The following is a 22,228-nucleotide window of genomic DNA, read 5'->3' as shown; positions in this document are numbered from 1 at the left end:
AATTATAATTATTATTATTACCCATTAATAATTAATAATTAATATATATTTATATTTATTTAATATATATATTTTATAATTTAAATTAATCTCTTAACACTTAGTGTGCGTTAATAACCTTGACACGCAGGAATGATTTTAGTCAGAGACAACAGCCTAAACCACCTGCTTTATCTTCAATCATTTCTTCTTCATTCTTTCTTCTAACAAATAATCAAGTTTTATAAAATCATTGTACTTAATAAATTAATTTAATTTCATCAATAAAAGCTTAACAAGCTTAATATAATAATTAAATATACAAAGCTCATTTATATTTTTATAAATATTTTTCCGCAAAATAATTTAATAGTTGTCTTTTATTTTTTATATAATTTATAATAAATAGCGTTTATGTATGCGTAATTAAATAAAGTGCCAGTGAAATGCAATTACAATTTTTAAAAAAATATAAATTATCGGAATTACAATAATTGTAGCGCATTGAATTGACAATGATTTAAATACCACAGGGAAATAAAGGGGCGTACTCGCGGTTTAAATTAACAAACGGAGTAGGAAGTACTACAGGAAAGAGGAGGGACACAAGGGGGTGAAACATGTAATGAGGGTATAATAAAATACAACGATCTTGCTCGTATTGTTAATAATTAATTACTCGCTATTGGATTAACGCTGTGAGTGCACAAGGCGAGGTCGTCATTTTTTACACTAATTAATCATTTATTTAATTTAGTGATGATATAGTTTTTTTTTTTTTTTTTTTTTTTTCTATAAAATTCTACGAGGTAGGAGATTTTTTTAAGCTGATTCATATATTTTTGGAGATGTTGAGCAAATAAATATGAGGATTTTATAAAATTTTAATTTTTTTATATGAAATTAATTTTGAATTTGTGAAAAAATTTTTTTAACTAAAAAAAATAATAATAATTTTTACTTAAAATTTTTTTTGACAAAAAATAAAAAAAAATTTGTAATTATGTAAAAATTAATTTTTAGATAAAAATTATTTCACATAAATTCAAAAAAATTAATTTCTTCTTTTTAAATTCAATTATAAGAATTAAATAAATTTAACTTAAAAAAATAATTCTCCAAAAATATATGAATATATACAATAAATATTCTTAATTACAAAAATAATTTACAAATGGCAAAATAAAAAAATTGAGCATAAAATCTTAACATACAATAATTACAAAAAGAAACGTAATAATAATAATAATGATAAAATATTGAAAAAAAAAATATTGTAAATAAATAAATAATAAAAAGGTTGTGTATAAAACTAAAATAACGACTAGAATGTATTGAGGAGGGATTTAAAAAGCCCCATAAATAATAAATAATTAATTATCATTATCATTATCATCATCATAGTCACATTAATAGATAATCAATAATTACCGATACATGTACTCACTTAATTAAATAATTACGTATTTAATAATGAATTTCTATGACTACTCGGCATTCTAAACATCTAAATGTTTATATCTTTTCATATATATTAATTGTTCTTAGAAATAGATCGAAAGCTGTTTATTATTTCGCTCACTCAGCGGTATAATTTATCATTAAGTCGCTTTTAATTATTTATTCTGTTACTTTTATTTCATTATGCGTATTATTATTAATTTAACACAGCAAGCTCATCAATTAAATACGTTAGCTTATAAATTTATTCCTTTAACTGACATTTAAATATTCGAGATGGAACTAAGCGGGTTCCGGGAGTAAGGAAGCGGCAGCTCGACGCACATACTCTCCTTCATTTATTAATTTTAATTATTAATAACCTTTTATAAATACAATTTAAAAAAAATAAAATAATTCAATTACAAGCTTTTCATTTGCGCGTCGAGAAAGTTTATCTTTAAATATATATATTTTTTAAATATAATTTAATATACTTTTAATATTTATTAATTAAATACTTTATAAATATAATTTATTTATTATTCGTGGCTTTAATTAAAAAATTGTTATATTATTAATAATTAATAATTATTAATGATCATATTATTTCAATAAATTAATTAATAATTATTATTAATTAATAATTTTACTAATACATCGGTATATCTTGTACTATATCGCGTAATTATAATAATTTATAATTGTAATTATGTACAAAATCTTACAAAGTAAAATTTACAAATTTGTTACTTTTTTTTTCAGCATCGTCATTTCGGCTAACGTAATTTTCTCGGTGTTACGTAGACAATTCATTCATTTTTTTTAAGGTTTCTTGTGATAAAAAATAATTTTTTTTTCAGGCCCGGAAGATTTTACGGTGGTAAATTTTTTTAAAGCTCAATTGCATGATAGTGAAAAATTAGAAGTTGAAGTGGAAGATGAGAGATATGAAAACATTGCAAGCTGTGATATGGTTTTTTTTTTTTTTTAATTAATACATTAATGGAAATGAAGAATTACATTTTTTTGGAATTTTTTTTTTGATAAAAAAAAATTTCCCAAAAAAATTTAATTTCCTTAATGGATTAATTTTAATTAACTTTAATTATTTAAATATAAAGAACACGTGCGTTTCAGTCGATTAATTTTTGCCTTTATAAATTGACTATTTGTTTTACTAGAACATTTTTATCGTTAATAATTAATAATTAATTGATTAGTAAGTAAGTAAGTAAAGTTTAGATAGTTAAAATCAGAAGAAAAAAATTGAGATCTATTTGCACCACGTGAACGGAAGAACTTGAAATCTATATATATCTGTATACATTATAAATCGAAAAATTTATAATTATAAATACATATATATCGCAATCTACGTACAAGCCACCGAGTTTCTTTAACCCTGGACTGGTATCTATTTATTTGACTTTTAATTTAATAATTAATAATTGCTAGTTAATTTAGTATTATTCTTGGAATCAACAGCTTCTCGAGTACAAAAGATATATCAGACAAGAATATCATCATTATCATAATCATCATCATTATAATATTTATTATAATTATTTGTCTATCGTATTCGACTGATAAAAATTTCTTCAATTTTTCAAACTTTTCATCTATTGTCACAGTTCAATTATTGATAGTTATCTTTTATTTTCTTTATATTACTTATTACCTTTTACGGTCTCATTACTTACATCCAATTTATTATTTATATTAAACAAAGTTATACATTACGCAACAGTTAAATCATTTTAATTAAGTATTACAATCAGTCTCGATTTAATTTAAATTAGTTGATAAGTTATTACTTTAATTGTGTTCTTGTGCGGTGATGTTTAATTTAATTTTTAATTAATTAACACAAGCTATTGTTACATTTATAAATGACTAATTTTTTAAAATTAACGTAGTAAATAAATTCAAACAATATTTAAGGCATTTACAGTTGGATTTAACAAATTTTTTGGCGCTACTTGATTTGAAGTTAGTGTTTAACTTAGCCGCTAGGTGGTTATGCTTCTCGCTGCCAGAAAAATCTTAGTGGAGTATAAGTAAGCGTCAAATTTTCTTCGGCAGTTAGCGTAAATAACTGACGACTTGTTTACTGATGATTTTTTTTGTCGTTATTTATTTTTAAAAGAAATTTACGTAAAAGTCTGGAAAATCCAAACATAAACAACTCTTATTCTTCGCATTACGGCAATCATATAGAAGTAGACTCCACTTATTTTCAGCCAAAAAAAATCGAAAAATTTACTTATCGATATTTCTTTTCTAACGTGTTCTACTATGATGGATAAATGAAAAAAAGAAATTTGATTTTAATAAAATTTAATTCCATAAAGATTTTTATTTTTGAAAATTCTTCAATAAGACCTTTTGAATTTCAAAAGTGAAATTTAATTTTTTGAAAAATCAAACCAGTTTTTATCTTTAACTCACCGGAGAATAGAACGTGTTAAAATAAAAATTTGTTAAGATTTTTAAAATTTTGATTCCCTATGATCATAAATAAGTAAAGCTCCACATTTATTTGTTTTTAAAAATTAATAATAAAAATGATTAAAATTTAACGAAATAAAGAAGAAATAAAGAATTTTTTTTTTAAAAAAAAGTAAAATACTCATCCACTCTACTGATTCAGTCTCGGATGAACCACAAAGCTCATAAACAATAAATATATATATATATATCTATATATATATATATATATAAAGTTTATTAATTAGCAATTGTACCAGTAAAGGGTTAAAGTTATATAGTAATTTAGCATACGCATAAGTTTACGTGCTGCTATAAAGCTGACTAGAATACATCATACTAAATCCACCCACATGTACATGGACATATATGCACCTCTAGACGGTTCCCTATCACATATATGCAAATGTACACAGATGCATACGAGATGTATATGTACGGATACATATTTGTATAATTTATGGCTTGGAATATGTAAACGCAACATATTCCTATCCTGACAAAAAATAATAACATCTTACTTCTTATATTATCTTATATCATCGCACACTTATCCACACAGCGTACCACTAAGTCGACGTATGAGATGAGTATGAGTTTTGTTCTTATGGTATATGTGTTGTTTCGATTGAAGCCGACTAGGATTGATGTTCCACGTACACACCTTTATACTTAATATCAGTATCAGTATTGATATTGGTATATTTCTCTTTGTATTTGGATTGGTATCATACACTTAAAGAAAACCACTTGATTCAAGAAATATTTTTTTTTTAATTTAATTCTTACTTATTGAAGAGAAAAAAGATCTCTTGAACCAAGAAGTCAAAATCCAAGTCTAATAAAAAAATTATCTTGAATAAAGAGAAATAATATTGAACTAAGAATTTTTTTTAAAGAACTTGATTGTTTTATGTCAAGCTTTACTCGATTTAAGAACTTTTCTTTTTGATTCAAGATTATCATATTAAAGAGTTTGATTTTCTTGAATTAAGTAGAAAAACTTTTGAATTAAGCAATTTTTTTTGGTAAGTAAATTTTATTTTATTCAAAAACTTTTCTTCTCAATTCAAACAATCAAATTCTTCAAAATTTTATTGGTTCAAAATTTTTTTTTTAATCAATTAAATTTTGTTATCAGTGCAAAAAAGTTCTTGAAACAAGAAATTGTTCTGGGCTTAATTAAATTTGACTTTATCGAAGAATTTTTGTTCTTAATTCAAACCAATCAAATTCTCCAAAATGATTCTAAATCAAAATTTTTTTTCTCTTGATTCAATTTAATTTTCATATCAGTAAGTTCAAGAAATATATGAAGGAAAAAATCCAGTTCTTAGAATAATTTTCTTGAACCAAGCAAATCTTTAAATCAGTGTATGCATTAGCATTAATAAATACTGATAGTCTGTGTATGATGGAAAGGAGAACCTTGATAAGGATTAGTGGCTGCACCTGACAGATAACGTCTAGGATATTAGATAGACTTTGCCCAGTCAACTAGATCGTGCAGCCGGGCTGTTACCTAGGCGTTCGATTCCTTCAAATTATCAAAATATTGCATGATTTGGTTGTAGTCCATACCAAGGTTAAGGTCTTCCAGGGCCGGAGTTTCCAAGGCGGCCATTGTCTCGGCGAGCTCGTGGTTGGATACCGTGGAAGACGAGCTCGATGATGAAGAACTGGAAAGATTAGAGGAGAACATCGGGTTTCCGACGATTGTCGCGCGCTTTATCTCGCGGGGAACAATCTCCCTGGGCTTGGAGTCTCCGGAGGCACCCGAGCCGGGTTTCCTGAGTTCAACGAACTCCTCGTCGTCGACAGTTTGCGCCTCCTCGTTTTTCGAACTCGGCTTGACGTTGTTCGAGTGGTTCTTGTGATGGTGGTGGTGGTGATGCTTGACGTGTCGGTGGTTCCCGTGGTGACTGCGGTGCTGGTGTTTCTTTGGTGTTTCGGGAAGACGAGCTGTCACTCCGGTGTTCCTGTGAGGAGGAACAGGCGGTTTGTAGTCCTCGTTGTTGTTGTTCGCCTGGTCCGCTGTTCCAACTGTTCCGGCAGATGGCGATGTCACTCCGTGGGGAGGTAGAGGGGGTGGAACATCTTTCGCATCGTTTCTATAACGGGAACGTCTATAATATTACTTGAGTATTCTGTTTTATTTTTTATTTTCAGGTATATTCTTAATAATTTATACGGAAAGAAATTTGGTTTGAAATTTACTGTGAGGTTCATGAGAAAAATTATTGGACTGGGCTATAATCTAAAACGCTGTTTTAAATGATAATTATCATTTATTAGTAACAGCAATACTTTTTAAAATTTATACAATGAAAAAAAAAAAAAAAAAATTAACATGAATTAATTAAGAGAAAAATTCTTGAACCAAAAAAATAATTTTGGAGAGTTTCATTGTCTTGAATCAAGACGAAAAATTCTTTAAGAATTTTTCTACTCAAATCAAGAACATGAAACTCTTCAAAATTATTTATTTCACAGTAAAAAATTTTTCGTCATTGTGTAAAGTGTAAAAATTTTTGTGTAAAATATTACACTCTAGTGTGTAGAATTTCACATTCTCATATGTTGATTTAATACACTAGAATGTTGAATTAACATTAGTTTGTGTAAAAATAGTCAGTAATACAAATATTTGTGTTAAATTTGACGGAAATTTTTTCACTGTGTTGATTCAAGTAAATTTCTTTTTTTTGTGTAGAAGTAAAATTTATCGGAGTCTCCAGTAAAATAAAAAAAATTCAATTTAGCTAATCGCACTTATTACGTAGAATAATTATTGGGCATATTGTTATCAATGGAATATTATTATTATTATACAACATATTTTCTAAAGACTGGTTTTTATAATACTATAAATCTGGATTTTTTGTTGGCTATCCAGTCTATTGCACGAATTTTTTATCTAATAATTTATAATATCGTTCGCCTGTATTCCATCCAGGCATAAACGATTTTAAAATTCGTATATAAATTTGTCATTAAAGGTAAATTTGACTGAAAAAATAATTCAGACGGCCCAGACCAGGACTCGAACCTGGATCTTTTGGTATCGCGCCAACTGCTCTTCCCTTAAGCTATCCGAGACACTGTCCAGAATTACCATTCAATCACCTCTTAAAGACGAACTACGAACTTTAATTCTATTCACTTGACCTTCTGTCAATACATCTTTAACGCCATCGATATTTTTATACAATATATTTTCTAAAGACTGGTTTTTATAATACTATAAATCTCTATAAATACTATAAACAGTGTCTCGGATAGCTTAACCCACACTGAAAAAATGTATATGCGCATATATGCTGACAAAAATACATATACGTCGCACATATAAAATATATACGCCACATACTTTCTTTTGCCCCCGTATATGTGGCATATATTTTTTTTTCAGTACGGGAAGGGGAGAGCAGTTGGCGCGATTACAAAAGATCCAGGTTCGAGTCCTGGTCTGGGCCGTCCGAATTATTTTTTCAGTCAAATTTACCTTTAATGACAAATTTATATACGAATTTTAAAATCGTTTATGCCTGGAGAGAATACAGGCAAACGATATTATAAATTATTAGATAAATAATTAGATAAAAAATTCGTGCAATAGACTGGATAGCCAACAAAAAATTCAGATTTATATTATTATTATTATTATTTTTATATAGGTTTTATATTTTTGAAAAACTAGATTTTAATTCGATAAGATCTAATTTTTAATTGATTTTTTTTATTTAATTTATTTTCTAAGATTATTTCACTTTGAAATATAAATAGAATAATATAGTTATTAGTAAGTAAAAATTACGATTACATTTCACTAATTGCATAACATTTAATTAAAATGATAATTGTATAAAGATGTTGATAGAATTAACTGTAATTGAGTAACAACTGATCACGAAAATGTGTAATTTTTTATACAGCTGAGATTTCTCAGTCGGTGAACAATACTATTACTTAGATTCATTTTTACTTCAGTTAATTTTTTAGTATTTTCAATAAAATTATTTAAGTTTACTGTAATTTTTAATCCTAAATTAGTAAAAAATAACTATTCATACTATAAATTGTTCACGTTTATTAATTTTTACTGTTACATGACAGTAAAAATGATTGGTAATTTTTCTATATTTTTTTACATTGCATTTGAGGACAATTACTAAACAAAATTATAATTAGATTGGAAATTACCAAATATCTCACGATTACTGTAATTTTCTCAATAATTTTTAAATAAAATTTCTTTCCGTGTATCAATAAATAAAAGTTTTGGTTAATGAAGAAATGAAAACTTACCCGTTGCGCGTGGAAGAAGTGATAGCACCCGCTAAAACTTGGGTTTTGGTGGTATCATTCTTCTGCATGTAATTGCGAACTCTGTCACGTTTGCAATAAGTTGTGGAATCAATAGGTGTGACAGTTACGCGATTCCCTGTCGCTGGCAGTTCTATGTGATTTGGATTGTCAAAACTCGTTCCTAAGTCACCCGCTTCTTCGTCAACTTCACCTGCCAGAGGGTTATTTGTCACCCTTACCTATAAAATACATATAATATCAATATTTGAATTTATAAAATTAACAATAGTTGCTACAAGAAGCTAACAATCAAAATGTAATTTGTCAGATATCAATATTAGTAACTAATAAGAAAAAAAATTGTTTTGATGTCACGATTTATACAAGGTATATAGAAATTAAGAAACAGTGTTCTTTGTTTTTATTTCTATTATTGATTAATAAATACTTAATAAAAAAACATGAAGTTGTTAATTATTTATCAAAATATTTGTACGAAAATTTATAAAATGTTTTTTTTTTTTTTTTTTTTTTTTTTTTTAATGAAATTTTAAATAATTACACCAATTATTAAATAATAAAATTATAATCATAAATGAAAAGATTTTTAACAATCAAGTTAAGAAGAAAATGATATCTGATGTGAATATTTTTATAATTTCTGCTAACAAGCTTGAAAATGTCACGAGAAGATTAGTAACGTAATCAACTTTTAATCAATCTTATTAGACGCATAGGGACGGAATAAATTGTTTTATGCGATTTTGTATTTCTATTTAGTTATGATTGATTTTTCTTTTGCAATATCTTCTTTGTTGTAATATTATCTCATTAACTTTTTTTGATTAGTAATTTTTGTTCATAACTCATCTTTGCATATATTATCAAATTATGAATGTATAATTGTCTAATTGCGTTAATAAATAAACATCTTTATTCATGTTTTTTTTTTCTAATTTAAATATTTATTTGATAGATCGAGTTTAGACTGTTAGCTTCTCAGATATAAAACTAATCAAAATAAATTAATAAAATTATTAAGTTTAATGTAAATACCACAAACATTTTTTTTCAAAAAAGTTTCAATTATTTAAATTTCTATTAATATCATAAATTATAAAAATCAATAAAAATGTCTACGATACATAAAAATATAAAATAGAAACAAACATCTTTAAGCTCGTATAAAATATCATGAAATTTCAGTCAAAAAAAGAGTAATAATGACAATAATAATATCCATCCAATCGTTGTAGAAAAAACAATAATAATAACAATAATAATAATTATTCAGTGGTCGATAAAGGAAATATATAGCTCAGTACATCAGTTAAAGTCACCACTAATGACTCGTGAAGATGGGCAATCCGCCAAAAATTCACCAGTCACGACATCCAATTGCTTTACCCTCTCTATCTTTAACTTCCAACTCAACAGCACCTACCATAACTAGTACCCAGTAGTAAGTGTAAGTGAGTGTAAGTAAGTGTATATATATATATATATATATATATATATATATATATATGCTATATATATATATATATATATATATATATATATATATATATATGTACAGACATGCATTCTCGTCTAATAGTCGATCGACAAGAACAAGAACGACCGCCTGAGTTAAAAGTTTAAATACCTGTTGAGGAGCACAAGCAGCTCGTTCAAGAGTTGCCCTACCAAGCCAGACCCAGTCGTGGGCATTGGTGGTGGACTCACGGGGCCGACGAGCAGATGCCAATTGTTGGCTAGCAGCGGCGGCTCGCGCCCTGACAGCCCCTAACATCGGGATGCTCGGTAATGGTGAGTCTGATTGATGGGGTTTGAATTTGCTGGCATACACCACGCATGATATCACGAACACCAAAATAGCGAACCCAAACGCTGCTAGTAGGACGTACATTCCGATTTCTAAGGGTGTCATGTGGCTGGCATTGTGATGACGCACTCCTACTCCGCCTATGCCGCCTAAAAGACGTCAATCAATTGTCAGTTAAGGATTCATTCATTATAATTATCATCATTGATTTAATAATTAATTCATTTATTTATTGAGGTAGTTTAGATTCTGGGTCAGAGATAGAGGAAGTTTAAATTGTTTTTGCAATTAATTAATTAGATTATGTAACATCTCATTGTTTTTTAATTATAAGAATGGAAATAAAGCGTATTAAGGGATAATTGTTAATATGTTTTTAACATCCTTCATTAAGATATTAAAAAAACTTTTATGTTGTTTGAAGAAAAATTTATTTATTTGATTTTGAGAATATTAAGGAAAATTTATGAAATTATGTTAAAACTTCCTTAATATGCTGTGAGCATATTGAGAAAAAAAATTATGAATTTCGATCAAAATTATTTTAATAAATTTCATTAAAATTTTTTTAATGTACTCGTGAGCATGTTAAGAGAAAATTTAAGAATTTTCGTGGAACATTTTTTAATATCCTCCTGAGCATTTTGAGGAAAAATTTCGAAAATTGATGTAAAATTTTTTAATATGTCTGTAAACATTTTGAGCAACAATTTATGAAATTTTATAGAAAAACTTTAAAGAAATTTTATAGAAAATTTTTTTATGAATTTCATTAGAAATTTCTTAATATTCCCGTGAGCATATTCAGTAAAAATCTACAAAATTTCGTAAAAAATTCTTCTATATATCCATAAGTATGCTAAGAGAAAATTTATTAAATTTAATAAAAAATTTTTTAATAAGTTTCTTGAAAAATTTCTTAATCTACCCATGAGCATACACGGACAATACTTTTATATAATTATATAAGAATTTTAACCAAATATACCCCATAATTTGTTATAAGATAAATTTTTCCGAGTAAATTCAACATTTTTTCCTAGTATAAAATTAAAATTTTCAGGTAGGCAAATTTTTATATTGTAAAAATTACATTTCTAAAAATGTAAAATTGCCAATTCTAAAAATATCCTGTCAGGAATAAATCTGTAAATTTAACCGTTTTGACAGGACTTTTTTTTCATGTGCTAAAATAAAATCTATAAAACTTGATCAAAATTTTCTTTACAAGTTCTATCAAAAATTCTTTAAAATGCCTACACTAAAAAAAATATAAATTGATTTAAGAAAAAAAAATCTTGAGACAAGAAAATTATTTTTAAGAATTTTATTATGTTGAATCAAGTTAAATTTACTTCAATAAACAAATATTTCTCAGTTCAAGAATTTTTTCTACTTAAATTAAGACCATGCAGTTCTTCAAAATTATTTACTTAATTCAAATAATTTTTTTTTCTGTGTATAAATAAGGATTTTAAAGAAAATTTTTTAATTTTAATAAAAAATGTTTGTGGAATATCTCAAAAAAAGCCATAAATTTTCATTAAAATTTTCTCAATATGCCCATGATCACATGAAGAAAGAAATGTATAAATTTTCCTTCCAAAAAAAGTTTAAATATTATTATTGTATAAAACAATACATAATTATAAGAAATAACATCTCATTACGTAAAATTTATTAATTTTTTTTAGGTACTTTTTTAACCTAAACTACCTCAATCCTTAATTGATAAATTTACAATCAAGGACAGTTAATTCAGACGTCTATTGATAAGAGATGGAATCTGTAATTGAGAATAAACAATTAAAATAGAATAAAAAACGATAGATATAAAAAGAGGGAATAAATAAAGTATTTACCAATGAGTATATCATGTAAATCAGGAGCAACCTCACGTCCTGTTTTTCGCTCGCGGTGGTGGTGAGAGGAGCCACCTTGAACGGTTCCCCCACCGTCGTTCTGGACGAATTCCGGTCGATGGGGAAGGTCGCTAGACGCAAAATCAACCTCGACGTTCGCCGTCGCAGTAGCCAGCGCTTGGGTAGCACCCTGTCCACTAGTGTTTGTCCTTGATCCTTTTGCTCTTCTGCCGGCATTCGTCCCCGACATCCTGCATGCCTCAGCGAGAGAAAGAGTCACTCTCAAGAGATCCCCATGACCTTCTCCAACTGCTATCACTCTTGGATGGTGCGAGGCCACCATTGGCGCGAAAGCCACCACCTCCGGATCCAAACTCTCTACCGTCAGATGATAATCGCTCACCGCAATCTCTCTAAGGGGCGTCTTCGTCGAGTCTGTGAACTCTATGTCGATATCCAGAAGTCCTTCCTGAAATTAAATATAACGAATCGATAACTTGGGAAATTTTATTTTATGTCTCCGGTCTCGGGTTCGAATTATCGGAATTTAATTATTGAACGATGGAATAAATGTATTTTAAAAGTTGAAACTTTACAATCTTTTACGGATAAAATGGCAAATAAATCGAGCTGAAGTTTTATTTTTTATTTAATTCTGATTTTATATTCTGTTTTATCATTTAAATTCTTTGTATTTAATTTATGGTGAAACTTTTTTATGTTCATGTGAAAAAAACTGTACACTGATAAACAAAAATACTTAATTTAAGAGAAATACTCTTCTTAAAGTAATAAAATTATTTTGAAGAATTGATTTGTTTCTATAGAAAATTCTATAGAATTTTTTTGTTTTGGATTGTGATTCTTGGCTTAAGAAATTTTAATCTTTTCTTGGTAACTATTCTTAGTTGATTCGAGAGTTCTATCTTCATTTAGTATGGATAAATTCTTCACAATTTAATCTTCGTACAATGGAAAAAAAATACTTGTTTCAAGAGAGATGTTGTTGGTTCGAGAACAGAATTATTTTGAAGAATCGGTTATCTTGATACAATAATTTCTTATCTTGAAACTTATCACGGAAAAATTATTTGTAAAGACTTTTAATAAAGATTGTGAGTTAACTATCATAGAACCAAGAAAGTTTCTGGTAACTTTTTTTGTTGACAATTAAATTTCCTACCAAAAAGGTTTTTTATCATTTTTTTTTGTATGTTTTATATTTTACCCATAATTTTGATTTCAATGCTTTTCCATGGATCCTATTGTAAATAATTCGTATGATGTAGCTTTACGGTACAATTGTCTGAGAAAAATTAAAATTGAAATTGTGATTGAACTATTCTAAATATGAGAAAATTCACAGAAACCTTTCATGTGAAAAATTAAATCTCGTAGAAAAAAGGTTTCATGATTTTTTTATATTTTCAATATTTTACCCGTAATTGTGGTTTCAATTCTTTTCCATGGACATCGATTTAAATTATCTATATGACGCAGCTTTAAAGACAAACTATATGTGAAGAATTAAAATCAAACTTCTGAGTAAACAATCAAAAATACTAGAAAATTGACAAGATCTTTTTTTGTAGAAAATTAAATTTCCTATAACAAAATTTCAAATAAATTTCCCTTATCTACTATATTTTAGTCAAAATTCAAATTCTAAATTTTTACAATAAAAATTTAGTACCCAAAAGTAAAATTCCTGACTTACACCCTAAAAATCTTCTACAACACAGAACCAATTTTCAAAGTACGACAGTTTTTTTTTTTTTTTTAATTCATCTACACAAAGTTAAAATGTTCAAAAAAAACATTTCATCACTCAACTACTTTTTTTCATTGTACTCAGTGTACTTAATTTTTGATAACTTCTATTTATATTTAAGACTACTCTTACGTCCTCTTAGAACCGATTAAATTTTCAAGCGAATCGATTCAGCCAATCCTATACAGTAAAAAACTTTGCCTTATTGTATACCCAAATTGCGTGTAAATAATTATCTATCTTATTTTTTTGTAGTTTTCAAATATAAGCTTAATGTATTGTCTTAAAAAAATTTTTGGCGCAATGACGTAAAATTTTTCTCTGTAAGAAATAATATGTCATCTATTAATAAACTGTTCAATTCCAAAAAGTAAAATTTTCCTAAAATTCCAAAAAAACAATTTTTAATTCAATAAAAATTGCCTGAGCTTGTTGCTTTGAATTACCAAATTTAGACGTACATTGGTATTTTTTGTGTTTATACGCCCTTTCGGCATTAGCAACGCGACTTGTTCTATACGGAAAAAAATTTCTGGAAAAATTTATGATACAATTATTGTAAAGCTGGACTATACTTTCATTACTATTAACTGTCAAATATTTTAGAAAAAAATTTACTATTTATTAATGAAACTTTACAACTTACTATCGTCATTTTACGAAATAATTATTGTATTAAATTCGATTAGAAAAGATACGGTATTACTATTGTAAAAAGTAAGAGATTAAAATTTCCAGTGCTGTCTGTCTCTGTATCTTTCCAATAGAAGTAACAAATTTCACAATAGTTGAATTAAAATGTTTTTCAATTAGTGTGAGTGATGGCCGTGCACAGCGCTAGACTCTGAGTTTATGTAAATGCTGAAGAACGTCAATAGTAGTTTATCTCGGATAGCGTAGAGGGAGGGTCCTTGGCTACCATCTAAGAGTTCTGGGTTCGATTCCCGGACGAAAATTTCGATTTGTATTTTCGGTTATTGCAAAATTTCCAATAAGATCAACCTCCTACCTTCTCCCTCCCTATTCCTTTTAAAAAAACCGACTCGATTTTTACAATAGTTGAATTGTAAAGTTCACTAACACATCTTGTATAATTTGCTCTAAAATATTCGTCTTTTTAAATCTCTTGCTAGTCTTGTTTGTTGAATAAAATTCACAATAGTAGATCGTAAAAACTATTAAATGAGAAGTAGGGTAAATGTTCCAGTAGTTGACCGGGCACCGGTAGTTGACCGCTTTCATAAAAAAGTCCGAAAATTATTATTAACTGCATTTTTTATGACCCTGAAATTTATTTTTAACTATTGTTGAACTTATTATCATTACAATGAATACGTATTCCAAATTTTATTTAATTTTTAGAACATTGAAAATAATTCATGAAAATTTTTCACCGCATGATCTGACTAAAATCGGTCAATTACTATAGTAGAGTATCCGAGAGGCGACTACATGTTTTAGCTAACAAAAAAGTTTCTATTAGGTTAATATTGCCAAATTAAATTCTGAAGTAGTCTTTAATAGTTTCTTAACAAATCTCTCAATAAGATGACAAAAACAATCAAATAAATACCAATTCAACGACCGGTCAGATACTAGCACAATAAAACACCGTTGTACCATCAATAAATGACTTCGGCCATCTATTGAAACCTGCTATTTTTCAAAATACCAGTAGTTGACCGCATGCACAGTTGTAAGTTTTTAACCTATATAAAATAAAAATATAAATATGTTTACGTGATAATATTATGTTTACATAAGTGTTGTTATTTAAAATAATTTATAATTATTAAATTATCAGTAATAAAGAAGTATTTATGCTTATTGCTTAATGTGTTTCAAATAAGATGACTGTTGAGTCAAGCTTAAATTTGTACACTGATAGAACGATTTATTAGCTGTTAATAATTTAATTTATTTAGGAGAAAAGAGTACATTTATTAATAGTTAATAAGTATTTATTTATATTTAACCAATATTTATTAACAGTTAATAAATATTTTGTTGAGTGAATTTGTGTTTCGCTTGCAATGTCATACTTATGTTATGAAGATTATTTATAAACAAAAACCATCTTTACAAATTATTTACACTAATTATATTATTTTATAATAACGTTTACTGTAACAAAATTTATTTAGTGAATTGAATTATTATCATGTATTCCAGCTGTAGGGTTATAAAAAGCCTCAAAAGAAAATTGCTATTTTTGCTTTTGATTTTAAATAAATATTTGTTAAAAGTTAAAAAAATATTCATTAAACATTGATGAATATTTATTAACAGTTAATAAATCGTATTTAATAAATAATTTATAAACTGTGAATAAATATTTATTAAACCCTATGATATTAACAAACATCATTAAATACAAACAAATCCTTCTACACGGAGAGAAATAGATGTCGTTTAACACAATGTTAGTATGGTCTCCAGACCGATACTAAAATAGTATGTGTAATATTGCAATTCAGTATTGTAACGAGTCCCATAAGTATGGCGTTATTTACTATGTAGTATAGTAATGGTGCTATTGTATTTTTTACACGTATGCATAGCAGGCTTGGCAAGACAGTATGGTCCTGAGACCTATACTACATTGCTGATGACGCAATGGTACTAGCGGTTCCCGCTATAATTTTTGGCGTGTTAAGCAATTAAACTCTTGTGTTACCACCAAAACTACACTGATAGAAGGATCTGTTTTTATTTAATAAGCTTTATTAACTGTTAATAAATGATTTTTTAACTTCATAGGATTTAATAAATATTTATTAAAAGTTAATAAATTATTTATTAAATACGATTTATTAAATGTTAATAAATATTTGTTAACAGTTAACAAATATTTATTAACAATTAATAAATATTTATTAACAATTAATAAATATTTATTAACAGTTAATAAATATTTATTAATGGTTAATGAATATTTGTTAACTGTTAACAAATATTTATTTAAAATAAAAAGCAAAAATAGCAATTTTCTTTTGACACTTTTTATAATTCTATAGCTGAAATATATGATAATAATTCAATTCACTAAATAAATGAACGATTTCAATATTTAAAAATATAAAAGATAATTATGAGCTGTGATATTAATTTGGTATTTTATAATAAACGTTAATATAATGTAATATAATTAATGCAAATAATTTATAAACATGATTTTTGTTTATAAACAATCTTCATATCATATGACATTGCAAGCGAAACAAATTTACTCAAAAAAATATTTATCAACTGTTAATAAATATTTGTTAACTATTCATAAATGTACTTTTCTCCCAAATAAATATTTATTGAATGTTAAAAAATATTTATTAAAATTTAATAAATTAAATAATTGTCTTCAAATAAATTAAATTATTAATAAATTCTTCTATAGACCCAGGTAAAAGACCCAGTTATTGACACTGGCCTAGTTATTGACACTTGCAATTTTATTTTAATTAAATAAAACAAATCGACTCTAATAAATTAATAAATATAATTTTTGAATAATAAATTATAAGATAATTGGTTTTTTGAGAACAATTTATTTTTTTAATTAGAATAAATTTTTTTTAAATAATCTCTTTCATATTTTCAATAAGACAGACATAAATTCTTGTAATTTTTTAATTGATTATTGTTGTTATTTTTCTTCACTAAACTAATTCATATCAGAGTAAAAATAAAAAAAAAAAACAATCGTGTCATGAAAAAATTAATATCATTTTTCATTTATGTTATATATTTCGGACATAACCTACGTCTATAATTAAATAAACATTATTGTTACTCCAATGGTGTTGTAGCTAATATCACAATATTGGCTAGGTCTACCTGCCAAAAGAACTGTACATACGGCAAGCCAGTATGGGCCTGACGGCCATACTAGCATTGCGGCATCCGTGATAACTCGCCAATGTTACCATTCCCGCAATGGTCGAATCATCTATATATACAATTTAATAATGGATAAAAATCTTCGATACCATATTGTATGGCGTTCTCGCCCATACTGGTATAGTGGTATCTACCATCCATTTCTCTCCGTGTATCAGTGTAACAAGTTTAAATATGAATTTTTTTTGTTCATATTAGAAATATATAGACATAAATTTCTAATAATTAATAGTTTATTTTAAATAATAGTTATTATTTTTAATAATTGCATACGTGTGCCTCAAAAAAATATTTTGCTTTTGTCATTATTGAATCGAAGTTTAATTTACTAATCTGTTACTTTTTTATTTTTATTAGTTTTGTTCTAAACTAAACGAATTTTGTTTACTAACAATAGAAATCTAATTTAAATAAATAAGCATAAAAACATTATACATTAAACATAAAAAACTAATTAAAATTTACAAAATAACCAATGTTTGATAATCGGTCAACTACTGGAACACTCCGGTCAATTTACTGGATCAAGCCGGTCAACTACTGGTGTTTTTATCTTACCTGCATTTAAATGTGAATTTATATGTAATTTTATGAATAATTCGATTAAATAACATCACATATCAAAAACTTGAATATTTAAAGTTTAAATAAACTTAAAATTTTTATTTTTTAGCGTATAATAATTAAATTACGATCAATTGAAATGCCAAAAATCCTTAATCGGTTATCTACTGGTACATTTACCCTATAGTCCACCGTTACTATTTTATTTAATAAAAATTAAGTCAGTACACGGAGAAAAGAAAACAGGAATAATTACAGTATAAAATGTAAAATCGGTCCCGTCGTAATCAAAACTAGAAAAATCACAGTTTGAAATAACATTTTTCTAAATTCAATTTTTAAATTTAATTTTCAGAGCTTTCAATGTAAATATTACATTCTACAATGTAATTCTTATAAAATCTGTAATAATTACAATTTGAAACTGTAATTTTTCCAGTTTTCACCACGAAACGCCACGTTGCATTATATACTGTAATTTTTCGAGTTTTTTTTTTCCGTGTAAAATAGTAGAAATGTTTGAATTTCTTCCTTGCGTAGTGTCACTTAATTTAACAAATAAATAAAAAGCAAACCTCACCTGATACTGAGCGGTGAGCCTCCTAGTAACACTGGTTTCAGCAACATACCCATTTTCAATTGCACTATCCGGACTAATCGTTAATTGCAGCCCCGAAACGACCTTGACAGATAACCTTGCAATAGAAACCCTGTCATTTCCCACCCTGATCTCTTTAGCTCCAATGACCCTTCCAGTAATCGGCGAGAGGACCTGGACCTCGGTTCTCCCAACTCCTCGTCCCTGGACGATCCTGTCCTGCAGCAGAGTCGCGATCCTGGGATCCGAAACTCTGACCAGCCCCACCACCAGGTCAGTCACTCTCAACCAGGTCCTTCTATTGACAAAATAGGACTCACGTCCGCTGTCATGTCCCGCGGCCAGAAACCTGGCGTGGACCTCCACAGGGCTTTGCTGGAACCGCAATCTGCATGCGGTCTGGAGTGACCGATCGATCGAATTAACCGCGTCCCACCTGTCATCCCGGAATCTTTCAACTTCCACGTCATCAATCTCATCGTCATCCTCCTCTTCTTCTTCTTCCTCGTCTTCGTTATCTTGATTAATCGTGTCTTCATTATTATCTAGCGAGTCTAGTCCCGAGAGACTTGTTCTTCTTCGTCTGCGTCTCCTGCCATTATTATTATTAATATTGTTGTTATTATTATTAACGCTGGTGGTGACATCAACAGAAGATTCATCAGTCTGATTCAAACTTCTCTTATTTTTTTGGACCGGATGGCCCTCTGGGACTTTCCAGCCTTTAATTTGACTCAACCTTGCGTCGGTAACAGTGACCTCTAGCGGAAACTCCGGCATCCAAACAGTAAACCTTGCTAATCCAGTGTATGTGCCGTATTTAACAAGCACTGATGCGTTGCTTGAGCCACGGATTTCAGAACCGTCTACATAGACACTGCTGCATGATGATGAAACCTAGATACGTCAGAAACACAAAATTTAATTAATTTTCTCATGCTGAGATAAGTTGTTAAACAAACTAAAGATTAAGTTGCGCATAACCCTTTATATAAGTGAGTTAATCTTGAATTTGAGGTTAAGTTTTAGAGGCACGTTGGTTTTGATGAATAGAGTAAGAAACAGAACGAAATAAAATACAAAGAAGTCTTTTGGGTTCTGGATAAAGAGATTTACTTGCCTTGAGTACACTTTCATCCTCAGAGTGGCAGGATGACTGGAGCGTTACATCGGCAACTGTTCCTGCCTGGCTGACGATGAAAACCTTCATCGCTTGGGATACTTGACGACCGGTTAGCACTGCGGTATTCATAACTTCCCAATTCTGTGGATGTGTTACACAATTTATTCATTTGAGTGCCAACTACGGTAGATTATACATTACGGTGGGTTTTGTTTTATGTTTAAGAAGCTGGTGTAAATTATGGTTCAGGTTTTATGAGACGCACGAGGAATAAATTTACTGGGTGCTTTTCGAACGAGAGGTTCTGTTTTTTTAAGCTTAAGTTTGAGTATTTCATGAAGAACCAGGGATTTGGGGTAAGAAATTTGGATGGGTTATTATTGAGTAACTAATTTAATAATGTAATTTTTGGAGGTTATTTTCAGGTTAAGGTTTTTGGGATTTTGGAAAGAAGAAATTAAAGTTTCTTCTTTTATATTAGAAATAAGAGAAAATTGTTTTAATTTTAATTTATTGATTGAAAAGTAATTTGGTTAAAGAAAATTATTTTGTACGCTGGTACTTTACTTAGACCAATAGTTAAATTTGGAAAAAATTATTTTTCTTTAATCAAGTTGCATTCCAAATGCCAAAAAAAAAACGTATCAGACTAGATTGATATGATTTTGTGGCAAAGGGGCGTACAAGGAATTTTTTTATAATTTATTTTGAAATTATTGAAATAAAAAAAAAGTGTAGAAAAAAATCGAAAATATTGCATTTAATTATTGAGATGTATCATTAATTTTTATATTAATACATTAACCATAAAATATAATTGAGTAATGGTAATTTTCACCATAAACAAACACAAAATTAAATTTTTTCAAAAACCTTGCGTATAGGCCTTATTTTACTACGGTAGGGTAATAAGGCCTGCGAGTTAAACATACTGGAAATAGTTATACTATACTTAATAAAATTGGTATTAGAGATCAATCATTACTTAAATTTAGCAATAATACTTTTTAAAATGTTGATAAAAATTAGAACAATGATTTTAAATTATTAAATATAAAGTTATAAAAAATTTTTATCATTTACTCAAACCGTTTTTTAGGAATTCTTCTGCGTTACTTTAGCATATGACGGATAATGAAATATAGAAGACAGGGAACGTTGTATCGGGGCTCTATAAACTTGGAGCGACATTTCTATGCTAGACGCTTCTACTAGAGAAGCCTTTAGCGGAAGCGGTTATTTTAAATATCATTTCTATCACTTAGGCCTTATTACCCGACAGGCCTTATTAATTTATACTTTTTCGGCTTTACTAATTTTTCCATACACCCTTTTGGCTTTGTAAAAGTATCTAAATAATTTTTGGTATCACCACTAGGCTGCACTTTTCATTAGCAGAACAATATTACCGAATTATGAATTAGTATTAATTTTTCTCCTACTTCTATTATTATACAGGGTTATTTGCTTTTATTTTTTCTTAAGCAAAAACACATCTGATTAAATTTGCATTGATAAAAAGTTGATTTGATTAAAGAAAAAAAATCTGAAAAAACGATTGACCAGTAGGCCATCTCTGAAGTTTCCCGCTTTTTTCGAGCTTAAAATGCTCGAAAATCTCCCTGTTGGTTAATTTTTTAGCCCTTCGAGCACAAAATTTCAATTGTTATCAAAAAAACGATTATTTAGAAATTTTTTAATGGCTATAACTTTAGAACGCATCATTCGATTTTGACTAATTTGGCGGCATTCGACGCAATTTTTTAAGTTAAAAAAAAGTGTCTCACAAAGTTGAAGTTGATTAGTCAAATATTTTGAAATTTATTTACAAAAAAACTTAAAAAAATTTTTTTTTTGTTCTTATTCTTTAAATATGTTTGAAACGGATCGAGCGATTGACTTCAAAATCTAATCAGCTCGAAGTCTCGATGAACGATTTCGAATGCCGTGTCGTTCATCTCGATCGGTTGATTAATTCTAAAGATATCGTACAACAAAATTTTAATTACACACATTCAAACACACGCGCGCGCGCAGGACGTCTAGTCGAAAATAGTCGGAACGGCTTCCTAGGACCTTAAGGTAGTTGTTGCGTGATAAGCATTTCAACAGAAAATCATGAAATTTTTTTTATTGAAAGATAAATATATTAATAAGTCACTATCAAAATTTCAGATCAATTGACCGCACCGTTTTTGAGTAATTAATTTTCGAAATCGCATCTTTTACACGTAGAGGTATAGAGAGATGGTAAAGTTAGGATGAAATTATTTGGCCCACTCGAATGGTACGAAAGATTTCATACTAACTTTACCATCTCTCTATACCTTCACGTGTAAAAGATGCGATTTCGAAAATTAATTACTCA

General features: G+C 28.0%; 1 protein-coding gene across 5 annotated transcripts in view; it reads right to left on the bottom strand.

Moving 5' to 3' along the window:
- Positions 1–5,025: 5,025 nt before the first annotated feature.
- The window catches only part of LOC123270217 (transmembrane protein 132E), a 123,177-nt gene continuing 105,974 nt past the window's right edge, over positions 5,026–22,228 (bottom strand). For 2 of the 5 annotated variants that reach the window (XM_044736175.1, XM_044736177.1), the window contains exons 5-10: positions 19,858–20,001; positions 18,720–19,634; positions 11,908–12,376; positions 9,866–10,194; positions 8,218–8,456; positions 5,026–6,035 (exon numbers count right to left, since the gene is read on the bottom strand). In XM_044736175.1, the coding sequence (XP_044592110.1) occupies positions 5,432–6,035; positions 8,218–8,456; positions 9,866–10,194; positions 11,908–12,376; positions 18,720–19,634; positions 19,858–20,001 (2,700 nt within the window). In that variant the 3' untranslated portion in view covers positions 5,026–5,431. Of the gene's footprint in view, positions 6,047–8,217; positions 8,457–9,865; positions 10,195–11,907; positions 12,377–18,719; positions 19,635–19,857; positions 20,002–22,228 lie in introns of all 5 variants that reach the window. The other 3 variants (XM_044736178.1, XM_044736180.1, XM_044736179.1) reach the window with 2 other exon arrangements.

Source organism: Cotesia glomerata, linkage group LG8, assembly GCF_020080835.1.
Source record: "Cotesia glomerata isolate CgM1 linkage group LG8, MPM_Cglom_v2.3, whole genome shotgun sequence".
NCBI lineage: Eukaryota > Metazoa > Arthropoda > Insecta > Hymenoptera > Braconidae > Cotesia > Cotesia glomerata.
This window is presented reverse-complemented; position numbering and strand designations above follow the sequence as displayed.